Source organism: Ursus maritimus, unplaced genomic scaffold, assembly GCF_017311325.1.
Source record: "Ursus maritimus isolate PB19 unplaced genomic scaffold, ASM1731132v1 scaffold_24, whole genome shotgun sequence".
Classification (NCBI taxonomy): Eukaryota; Metazoa; Chordata; class Mammalia; order Carnivora; family Ursidae; genus Ursus; species Ursus maritimus.
The window spans coordinates 25,732,074-25,744,747 of NW_024424897.1; the positions used below are offsets into that span (position 1 = coordinate 25,732,074).

General features: G+C 38.8%; 1 protein-coding gene across 4 annotated transcripts in view; it reads right to left on the reverse strand.

The window, feature by feature from the left end:
- Positions 1–12,674, reverse strand: part of SPAG9 (sperm associated antigen 9) — a 135,411-nt gene that overhangs the window by 59,717 nt on the left and 63,020 nt on the right. For all 4 annotated transcript variants that reach the window (XM_040640845.1, XM_040640843.1, XM_040640844.1 and 1 more), the window contains exon 5: positions 11,613–11,763. In XM_040640845.1, the coding sequence (XP_040496779.1) occupies positions 11,613–11,763 (151 nt within the window). The remainder of the gene's footprint in view (positions 1–11,612; positions 11,764–12,674) is intronic.

The following is a 12,674-nucleotide window of genomic DNA, read 5'->3' on the forward strand; positions in this document are numbered from 1 at the left end:
AAGTTCCAGTGTAGAGTTCTCCTAAGTAGCCTGCCTGCCTTCATCTGAAATAAGCTAAACAAATGGGCAAGCAACTCTGTCACATAAGTCTATCTTTTTGATTCAAAGATTTTAAGCCCAATGAAAGAAAAGACAAAATTACAAAAACTAGCCCCATGGATCCCCACTATAACACTTATCACCTTATATTTTAACTTTTATGTTTACATTTCTTTCTCCACAAGGAGAAGTTAAACGTCTAAAGCAGTGGTTCTTAAACTCTTTTGATTGACAACTCTACAGCATAACAGAATCACAACATTCTGTGTGTACATGTATTTTCTGGAAAGTTTCATAACGTTGATTCCTAAAGGAGTCTGTGACCCAAAGAAATACTGAGAACCCTAACTCTAGACACAATCAGATGAAAAAAATCTAGATGTTAATTATACTGTGGGTTTAAGAAAATTCTGATTCTTAAAGGAGAGGTATGAATGTCCTAACCCTGAGGGTATTTCTGAAGAAAGGGGACACTTTCTTTCACTGTCATAGATCAGCTGAAGGGCTTCCATGGACGTGGGTGAGTAGGAGACCTGACCTACAGTGAATAGGAAAAAGCTTTGTCTTTATATCCCAATGCCCAGGCTATCGAGACTGATATGAAGAAGGTTCACAACAGATGTTTGCTGAATAAAGCTGAATGGTGCCCTGATAGAAGCTGAAGAAATCTGTTCGACTAGGGAGGCAGCATACAGTATAATGACACGCTGGGGCTGTCTCCAGGACACGTACTAGTTATGTACATTTTGTCCTGAGGAAGGTATTTGTGCAATTTTGTGCAAGGGTATTTGAGTGTTTCTTACCTAGAGCTGGATAGGTGGAAATAGCCTGAATTTTCATTGGATTTACTTATATTTTCTCTCCTTTATTTTGTATTTTTAAAGATTTTTATTTATTTGACAGAAGGAGGGAGCGAGCAAGCACAAGCGGGGGGGGGGGGCAGACAGAGGGAGAGGGAGAAGATGACCCCCCCACTGAGCAGAGAGCCTGACATGGGGTCGACCCCAGGATCCTGGGATCATGACCAACCGACCGAGCCCCATCCAGGCACCCCTCTCTCCTTTATTTTAAAATGCTGTCTTTAAGGGAGGAGTAATTTACAGATTACAGTAAAGCCCTAACAACCACTACAGAAATAATTGCCTCTTGTATTTCAGTGAAAAACATCAGTAGTCTTTCAAACTGAGCACTGGATGTCTTGAGAATAGCAGCTGAATGAGTAACCAATAGTTAATCAAGTTTCTTTACTTTCTGTAAGGTGATCTGAAACACCATTCTCACCTCCTGTTCTACAGCCTCCAGAGGCTCAGGACTGCTGCTGACCTGGGAAGAAGGAAAGATTATACAAGAGACCACAAGATCATGTATCTACTAGGTTTTCGCACATTTCTAACTATCTTTGGCTTGCTCTACATCCCAGGATAATAAGATCTTTCTAATCTACTATGTTAAAATGAGGGTTTGGGGGTTTTGTTTTGATTTAAAAATACTTCCTTCAGTTTCCTCAAAAAGTTGAAAATAGAGCTACCCTATGACCCAGTAATTGCGCTGCTAGGTATCTACCCCAAAGACACAAATGTGGTGATCCAAAGGGGCACCTACACCCCAATGTTCATAACAGCAATGTCCACAATAGCCAAACTATGGAAAGAGCCCAGATGTCCAACGACAGATGAATGGACAGAGAAAATGTGGTGTATATATACGCAACGGAATACTACTCAGCCATCAAAAAAATGAAATCTTGCCATTTGCAATGACTCGGATGGAACTAGAGGGTATTATGCTAAGTGAGATAAGTCAATCAGAGAAAGACAATTATATGATTTCACTCATATGTGGAATTTAAGAAACAAAACAGAGGAGTATGGGAGAAGGGAAGGAAAAATAAAATAAGATGAAATCAGAGAGGGGGACAAACCATAAGAGACTCTTAATCACAGGAAACAAATTGATATCTGCTGGAGGGGAGAGGATAGAGGATGGGTAACTGGGTGATGGACTTTAAGGAGGGCATGGGATATAATGAGCACTGGGTATTATATAAGACTGATGAATCACTTACCTCTGAAACTAATAATACACTATATATAATTAATTGACTTTAAATTTCTTTTTTTTTTTTTTTTTAAAGATTTTATTTATTCATTTGACAGAGATAGAGACAGCCAGCGAGAGAGGAAACACAAGCAGGGGGAGTGGGAGAGGAAGAAGCAGGCTCCCAGCGGAGGAGCCCAATGTGGGGCTCGATCCCAAAACGCCAGGATCATGCCCTGAGCCGAAGGCAGACACTTAACGACCGAGCCACCCAGGCGCCCCTGACTTTAAATTTCTAAAAAATACAAGACACACACAAAATAAAAAAAATAAAAATACCTCTTTCAAGCCTCTAGTTTAAGAGATAACATAGTTCAGGGGTCACCATGTCTTACCTAATACTTTATCAATAAGCAGCTCATCATTTAACCCTTTTTTCCTATTCATACAATCCTGAAATCTTCCTGAAACTTATAATCATCTTGATTATTTAATATGCAAAATATTCCAGTATACCTGGAAATGTTTATTGTACCCTCCTTTCACCACCCCCCCATCATTTCTAAGATTTTATTTATTTATTTGTGAGAGACAGAGAGTACGTGTACAAGCAGGGGGAGCAGCAGAGAGGGAGAAGCAGGCTCCCTCCTTCCTGCTGAGCAGGGAACCTGATGCAGGGCTCGATCCCAGGACACTGGGATGACGACCTGAGCCACCCCGGGGGGGCCTGAGACAAGCGTTTCTCTTAAACACAAAGCAACCAGAAGCTTTAAATATTCTTGGTCTGTAAATTCATCAAAGTCTTTCTGAAAGACTCAAATATGGCTGTGGGCTCTCTGTTACTTCTCTCAAAAAGCCCTACATTAGCAAGGCATGATTCACTTTACAGAAACCAGACCGCCTCTCAATATTTGCTTATGTGGTCTGTGATTCTGCGTTATCATCATTTTTAACCCCTCTCAACTCTTCCATTTATCAAAACCGGGNGGGGGGGGGGGGGGGGGGGATGGGTGGCTCTCTCTCTCTCTCTCTAAAAATGGAAAGACTGTGAACACAGATCTTTTCATGAAAAAACAAAAAGGAAGCAGCAGGAAAATACTTAAGGCATCCAGCCATTTATCTTACAAAGATATTATGAGCGGGTATTGTATTATCTATGTGCATACGTAAAAGAAAAAGGTCTGAAAGATGCACCAACTACTCACAATGCCTGGGGGAAAGCAGTGGAATTTAGGGTTGAAGAAACTTTATTTTTGGTCTAGATTCTTTGATATTATTTAAAATTGGGAAACTGCATTAACATTAAAAAATTATTAATCCTGTTTTATAAAATATTTGGACTCTGAGAGCACAGTTATTATCATTTCTAGTATCTGGCATCGTGGACACTCAATAAATATTTTTTAATGCAAAAAGCAAGGTAATTTGGGGCACCTGAGTGGCTCAGTCAGTTGGTTGGCTGCCTTCGGCTCAGGTCATGAACCTGGAGTCCTGGGATCACGTTGGACTGGGAGCCCGCTTCTCCCTCTGCTCCTTCCCCCTGGCTCCTTCTGTCTCTGTCTCGGTCTCTGTCTGTCTCTTTCTCAAATAAATAAATAAATAAATAATCTTTATTTTAAAAAAACTTTTTTAAAAAGTAAGGTAATTTATTTTCAACAGGTAATTATTAAAGTTATTTTTCCTATTCTAAAAGCTTGTTTAAATATTAAATATCAATAAGAATATAATAAATACTTATGTGCCAATTACTTCAAAAGAAGCCACCTTTGAAATATAAGCTTTAAAAACCATCATTTTCAAATAGTATTATTTAGATTTTTATCCATTTTCATTACACAAGCATTACCAATTTCATACATTAGCATCTTGGTCAACACACAGCCCAGTAAATATGTCAAAAAGAAAAAAAAAATCTCACTTTAAACACCCACTAAGAAAGAACTATTCCATTCCCCCTTCTCTGAGGAACAGTTTAAAGGGGGAGAAAGTATATCTTACAGCTTTGTCAGTTATACCTCAACAAAGATGAAGGAATGAATGAACAAACGAATAAATAAATAAGGGGAAAGTTCTTAAAGATTAAAAGGAGTACATTTTCAACTGTTTTTCTCTTCAAACCCCAATCACCTGTGGATGGTTCCTGAACTTATCAAATGAGGATATATGTGAGGAAAAGTTACAGAAGAAAATCCTTATCCTTTGTCACAAGCAAAATCATGAAATACTACAACATACAATCCATTTTTCTTAAAATTCTATTTTTATTTTATCCTATTCTAAACACTAATACAAAAATCTAAAAGGAGGTAATATATAATATAAATGAATGGAAACACACAACAGAAGCATCAAAAAAAGCCTAGAAGCAATTACATTTCAAGCAACAAGCACATTTAGTGTCTAGATCTTGGTTCTTAATACAAGACCCTGGGCTTCCCGGAGCAGCGGCAGACTGCAGGGCTGGGACATGGAAAATATTAAGAGCCTGGAGCATCTTACGGTACCAGGAAGGAAGCACTCAAAAAAGTATGGGGCATGTTAAAAAGATACAAAAGTCTATCTGAAAAAGCTCCTGATTCCATAGCTGGAACAATGGGAGCAATAAAATAAATGACAGCACTGGATAACCTACAGAATAAAATAAATGTCCATGAGTTCAAGCAAGGAAGGCGAGCAGGATGGCAGGAAGGCAGGAAGGCAGGCAGGCAGGCAGGCAGGAAGGGCTCACTCTTGCAGAAGAATTCCAGTTAACGTAGAATGGATGAAGAAAATAGAAAATAACCATTGGAACACCACAGTAATAACCGTAAGATCCAGTGATGGATACTAAAATAAGTGGATGAAAGTTTGAAGAGAAACACGATATTTGCACAATCTCAAAGTATATCCACCAAGATTTTTTTTAAGATTTACTTATTTATATTAGAGAGCGAGAGAGAGCGCACGCGCGCGCACCTGTATGCACAAAAGCAAGGGGGAGGGGCAGAGGGTGAAAGAGAATCAGAGAATCTCAAGCAGATGCTCTGCTGAGCACAGAACCCACCATGGGGCTCAAACTCACGACCCTGAGATCACAACCTGAGCCAAAACCAAGAGTCAGCAGCTTAACCAACTGTGCCACCTAGGTGCCCCACCCCGAAGATCCTTATCAATTATAAGCGGAAAAACAGTAACTACAGTGGAGAAATCCTGCACACACCAGGCTAAGCCAAGCAATCAAGGTTAATAATCACCACTAAGGCACCTTGCTTCGGCAGTATTGCCAAATGTCAGTCTAATCATGAGAAATCATTAGAAAAATTCAATCTGTGGGACATTTTACAATATAATTAACCAATGCTCTTCGTGCCCCAACGTCAAGACTGAGGAACTGTCACGCTGGAAGAGACCAAGAAGACATAACTCAGTGCAATGTAGGATTCTGGACTGGATCCTGGAACAGAAGACAGTACAGAAAAACTGGCAAAATCCAAATATAAGTCTATAGTTTAGCTAATAATATTGTACCAATGTCAACTGTCTTAGTTTTAATAACTGTATTTACTATGGTTCATTAACACTTGTTGATGATGGGTGATGGGTATACAGGAACTCTGTATTGCTTTTGCAATTTTTCTTCAAGTCTAAAATATTTCAAAATGAAAAGTTAAAAAAATTGAGAGCTTTAACTGTTTAGAAATGTTTGATTACACACAGATTTTAAAATAGGAATCTTTAATCACAAAAGATACAGGAATAAGATTCAACAACTACAGAAATCCAAGTTTGGAAAAACTATAAAGAAATAGGAACTAAATTGTTAACCACAAATGGAGGAGGATGGAAAATTCTTCTAAACAAGAATGCTGGCTCTGTTTAGCCATTTCCTGTTCTGTATGCTAAGCACATCCCCTGAAAAATGCAGGACACATTGACCACTGGCTTTACATACCAAACCCCGCTAACAAGAGCTTCTCACAGCAGTTTTACTCAAGTATTTCAAATCATATGGTTTTAAAAGAACTCTTAAAATTTTGACAAGTAGGTACCCATCCAATTGCTTTTTATTTGAAATTTTTCTCAGTTCTAAAAGTCATATTCTACTAACAATCACCAACCCAGGAGACGCTTCAAAGAAATAAATATTTTGAGGGAGTATATACTCAATGTGCAGCCACTCACACAACCATCTTTAGGCACGTGCTGGTGCATAAACACACACTGTTGTATATACACACATACGTGCATACGTGAACCTGGATGGAACCTGTGAAATCACTGGCAAATTGATACCAACCAAGGTCTAGAAAACACCATGAAAATTCTATGTATAGGATTCTTTAAATGATACCTAAAACACTTCATTCAGTCTCTTTCCATTTTTGGGCATGAGGAAGGAACATCTGAACTCTAAACGTGTAAAGCAATAAAGAACTTGAACAACATCGCTAGGTGAGAGGGCAAATGGCTTTTGGCAGGCAATTTGGCAGTATCTATCAAAATCTTAAATACACGCTGTGATCCAGCAATCCCACTTATGGAAATCATAAATATAAGTATAAAATTATGTATAATTCACTACGGCATTGTTCAAAATAGCAAAGGAGGAGGAAAAACTGAGGTGTCTCATCAACAAAGTAGATTTTAATCATAGCTGGGATATGTGATCCCTCCATCCCTCCCCTTTCTCTACGATTCTGATCAATGTTTTCCTTCACTCCCTTGTTTTCAATTTCTCTTTCTACTGGACTCTTCCAAGCACACAAACAACCCAGTGTCTCCCATTCTAAGAGTACCTTTCCCACCACTCTGCTGACTCAAGTTACCCTTTTCCTTTCTCCCATTACAACCACCTGTCTTGAGTCTTGACACTTTCTCATTCCTCCTTTCATGACTCACGTTCATTCCTGTTACAGGTCCTGCAACTCAAACTGTGCATACCTATTCCTACAAATTGACAATTTCAATCCTCATCCTACCTGACTTATCCATACCAGCTGATCCTGCTAACAACTGCTTCCATTCTCAAGTTCTTTTGTCCTTTGAACATCCAGGGCCACCATCTTTTATGGTCTCTCTTCTCTGCCACTTTCAGCCAATGCTCTTCTTTCCCTGTACATCTTCTGCTTCTCCAACCCGCTTGCCCCCGTTCCTACTCTATGTGGATGCTGCCCTCCTCACACCTTATGCCTGGAGTGCCCTTCCTTGGGGAAGTCCTCATCACCCTGATTAATATCTTACACCCCAAAGCCAGGCTGCCCCTTTGCATGGATGTCCTTTACACTGCTGGGGCCCCGACTCTCTACACCAGGCTATCCCTAGGTGTGATACTCCTAACCCTGCTCCGGTTATATACCTGCCCCATCCCCACCCCACCCCACCCCACCCAACGGATGCTTAACCTTGCTTTGCCCTACCGACCAGCTTTAGGACTGAACTGTGCATAAAGCAAAGAGGAAGGGCAGATAATGCAATACTACAACATGTAAATAATTACAGCTTTATAGTAAGTCTTGATATCTACTAGGGCAAGTTCTTGCTCTTACTGTTCTTCTTCAGGACTGTCTCGGGTTATTCTTGGCTTTTTCTTCTCCAATTCCTTCTTTCTTTGCAGCTTATTTGTGAATATAATTCAGTTGGATGAACAATCCTACCTTAACATTTTTTGCTTATTCCCAGCTTTAGCACTTTTATAATACATTTTTGACAGAACAGCATGGTGATTCAACACAAGTTGCTTTTTACCTATTTCACTAGAAGCACTCCCAGTAAGAAATCTCTGTTAATGGTGCACTATAAACTCCTCTGCTTTCTACTGACTGCTAAACTCGATCTGAGGGCCATTAGTGGGATGTGAGAGGCGGCTTCGTGTAAGCTGTGGCATTCTGATTGGCCATCAAAGAAGGTTCTTTCTACTAGGGGTAACCTAAGCAGGACATAAATATATATGTGGGAAAACTATAAAAGAAAGCAACTGGATTCAGCAGGGTAGAGTTCTGGAAAGGCATCAGGGTTGGAGATTCAAAATGGCAAACATCGATATATGGAGGGCATTTACAGACATGGAACCTGAGCTACCTGGATTATAAAGACAGGAGGGCTGAGCTTTAAGCTCTGGGGAACTGCAACTTAAGAGGTCCAGGAGCCACAAGGGGATGGAGTGTCCTGGGAACAAAATGAAGAAAGCATTTCAAGAAGCAGAAAATATTCAAATGTGTCAAATGCTGCTACAAGGCAGGATGGGAATGAGAATTTCCCATTACATTTAGAGGGTAACCCTGACAAAAGGCATGTCAGCACAGTAGTTAAGACTAAAAGTCTCAAAGGAGAGGGGTGAAAACAACCATGCCTCAAACAGTCCGGTTTGTCCCCGCCACAGGGCCTTTACAGATGCTATCTGATCATTCTAGACCTTTCCGTGCACCTATACATCCCTCATTTCAGGGTGCAAATCACCTCCTTCAAGAGGCCTTCCTTTGCCACCCTAAAGTAAGCATTCCACCCTACTTAGCCCCTTATATTGCTTTTTTGAAACAGTACATCACACACACACAGCAGTATATCAAGTATATATATACTTGAAATCTATTACTTCATTTGTTTGTTTGTTGATCTCCCCCACAAGAATATGATACAGGGAGGAATAATATGTATAAACACTTCTTTTTAAAGACAACTTGTACATTTTTTCTAGATGCATGTTTCCTGGAAGATTTTCCAGTACCTGAAGATAGGATACCTTATTAGCCACAACTCTTCTCACAGTGAGAAATTTGCAATACAGTAAAAAGAAGGTCCGTAACATTACAATCATTGGCAAATCCCCTTCACTGCCACTCTTCTGCCATAAAGCTCCCTGTAGTTCTGTTTCCTTGGTTATAACCCATCACATGGTTTTCTCACAGAACATTTTCACCTTAACCTTACATCACAGAAAACTGTGCTAGTAAAATTAATATCAATTATAATTCTCACCTTCAATTTTTTTCGTAACAAAGGCAAAACGTGCCCTAAATACAGCTAGGTCAACCCCAAAGTTCTCAGAGAAATGAAGTTGTAGAAAACTTTAAATCAGAGGTAGCCTAGCCCACTTCCTGTCACAAAAGGACACCAAGACTAGTGGGTACAAGAGACACTGTCCATACGTGAACTCTTAAACCCAACTTCTAGCCTTTCATAAAGTTAGAGAAAGACATCTGGTTTATGGACAAGGACCTCGGTAAATAATAAAGTATGTCCTAATTATTAGACATACTTTACAAATCCGACTTCTGCCATTTTATAATATACCACTCTGCTCCTAGAAATTTGTAGTTGTTAAGCCTTTATCTCATGTAGTGGCTCCATGTCCAGAGTACAGAGAGACAGACAGAATTTTATTCTAGAAACTCTCTGGGAAATACTTGCCTTAGTATCTCTGAGGAGGATACCAAAAAAACCTCTCAGGCTTAAGTCCATATTAATAATCTGTTAATCAGTTTATAACTTTCATTAAAGTTCTGTCACAGCATGTTGCTGGATTAAACAATAAGAGAATTATAACAGGGGCGCTTGGGTGGCACAGTCGTTAAGCGTCTGCCTTCGGCTCAGGGCGTGATCCCAGCGTTCTGGGATCGAGCCCCACATCAGGCTCCTCTGCTGGGAGCCTGCTTCTTCCTCTCCCACTCCCCCTGCTTGTGTTCCCTCTCTCGCTGGCTGTCTCTCTCTCTGTCAAATGAATAAATAAAATCTTAAAAAAAAAAAAAGAGAGAGAGAGAATTATAATAACCTTCTCTTTAAGGTTCCTTTCTGGAATATAATTAAAATATAGTTACCATATGGTATACATTTTTGACGTACTAAAAGTATCCCTCCTACTTAATTTCGTTTTGGGAAAGAGACACGGTAAGTAGGCGAATTAAGGGATGGGTGTTTTGGAAGACCTAGTAAACCTACAGGCAGGTTTAAAAAAAAAGCCAGTGTGGCAGGAGGAGCAAAGAATGAGAGAGCTTCCTAGTGGCATCACTGTGGACTGATATTGACCAGCTGCATGATTAGCTTCTAATAAACTGAGCAACAAGGAAAAGAGAAGGGGAAAAGGTGAGGTCAGCCTTACTCTTAAAAATACTTTTCAGCGAGGGGCGCCTCGGTGGCTCAGTCAGTTAAGTGTCTGCCTTGGCTCAGTTCATGATCCCAGGGTCCTGGGCTCCAGCCCTACAGCAGGCTCCCTGCTCAGCCTGCTTCTCCCTCTCTCATTCTCCCTGCTTGTGTTCCCTCCCTGTCTCTCTCTGTCAAACAAATAAATAAAATCTTAAAAAAAACCAAACAACTTTTCANAGAAAAGCTATCAAATATGTATTGATTGCTTACTGTTTTGAGCACATTTCAAAGGTCAATGAAATGATTCTAAATGCCTCTGCCGACCAGGAATGACAGACCATTTATAGTATCCCAAAAAAGTCTTCCTAACATCTAAAACAAATAATTCATTCAACAAGCGTGTTCTGAGGGGCCACTACATGCTAGCCACTTTTTTAAGTGGTAGGGATACAACAGTAAATCAACCACATAGACTTTATGTTCTGAATGGAGAGAAAGAGACAAAGTAATTAAGTAAATGACTTAGTATTTTAAAAGTGTAAGAGCTATCTTTAAGCACTTAGACCATAATAAGTACTTTGGAAAAAAAGAAAGCAAGAAAAGGAGATAAGACGTAATTTATTTGTATTCATCATAGGTGCCCTATTTGTTTTATGATAGGATAGATGTTATAATGTAACAAGATTCTTTTATAATCAATATTCTCTTTACAAATAACAACTTTATAAGATACAGAATATAATTTTAGTTTCTTTTTAAGTTTGTTTATGTGTGTATGTATATAATCTCTATACCCATCATGGGGCTCAAATTTACGACCCCAAGATCAAGAGTTGCATGCAATTCTGACTGAGCCAGCCAGGTGCCCTAACTTTAAATATTTTTTTAACTATTAGTGTATCTTCCCCCTTAGAATATATTATTAATTATACTTAGATTTGATAGTATGTTCTTGGTCAAAAACATAATCTATAATGAACTAACACCAGGCCTTTTTAGCTAAACACAATGCACTTTTGGATACTGCTTTATCAAGAGATTTGAGGAAAAAAAATCATGTTTTTTAAAAAAAGCAAAGCCCTACTAAATTGTAAAGCTTCCAACAGTGAACCGAGGATTTCTGGTACCAATGATTTTCAATTCTAAAAAACATTATTACGTTCACTAGTCATCCCACCTAAAATTTATATGATCAAATAAATATCAAAATAGCCTAAATCAATTAGAACTTTTGGTAATTAGTATCACTAGTATACTAATCAAGAGACAACAATGCTTGACTTTGTTTTCCTATATAACTTGAAAAAGAATAGTAAAAATTAACTCTTTCGGAAGAAAAAAGAAATAAAACGGATTAGTTTTACAAGATAAAACATATACAAAATTTCATTTTATTATGTTTTAGCTATCTAGTACTTCAATTTGGATATGAAAGCTTATACAATGTAAACTGAAGATTTCAGCAGAATAAAGCTTACCTTTAGGCTGGTATGAGAACGTGGTTGACTTAATTCCTGAAATTTCCATTGGTCTGATCCAGGGGTCTCTCCGCCTTTCTGAGTGTCAGGTGTAAGCAATCCGTCTCCAGCAGGTAATGGGAAAATCCCTAATGATATAGGACGTTCTTTTCTATTGAAGAGGGGAGAAAAAATTAAGCATTCATTCATTCCTTTTTAACTTCTATTCATCATGACTGTAAATAATAAGCCTGGGCTGTCACTGTTTTAGAATAATCAACTCTTACAAAATACCATCTGCCTATCTAAACAAGTAGACTTACCAAAGAAAAAGTACAGTCTCAGAAGTTTAAAATTAGCCCTAAGAAATTAACTAAGAAAAGTAGTAAACTAATAGTTTAGGAAATGTTATAAGTTACTGATGAGTTCCTCCCCTGGGGAGCAGTTTCTGGTCTGGTTTCACAACAACAAAAGTTACTAAATTTTCACTCATGCTTACATTAGTCCCAGGGAAACTGGCAACCTCCTCCTCCTCTGGAAGTGAATCCCACCCTTGCTTCTACACTTCCCAAATCCTCAAACCAATACCTAGATATTTGTCCAAGCCTCTTCAGGGTACGTCTTTTCTGCCTGAAGTAAAATCTAAATCAGGACTACCGATTAAGTGGTTAAAAAAACTCCAAGAGTTTTAATCCTTAACAGCAGAAAACTGTCTTTTTCTACAGAACCAATATATGTGTTCCTTTCTATCACAGTACATGCGAGAAAACCATTGTCAGTTTTCCCACACAAGGAGGCCAAAAAATTCTATAAAAGACTGTTGAGTTTCCAATGCTTTGTGGGAAATTTCAATGAACAAGAGTTACAATTTTAATAATAATAGAATTTCAATAAGAAACATATCCGTTGGTGATGCAGAGTAGATTACAAATAAAAAAGGGCTTTTTACAGGGTGGAAACTAGCCTAGGAAGAGGTTGTCCTGGGTCATTAACCCCAAAAAGTAGAAACTGGCAAGAAAAGAGACACTATAGGTTTGGAACCTCCTGGAACTCATACCTGTACTGGTAAGAATGCAAATTAGA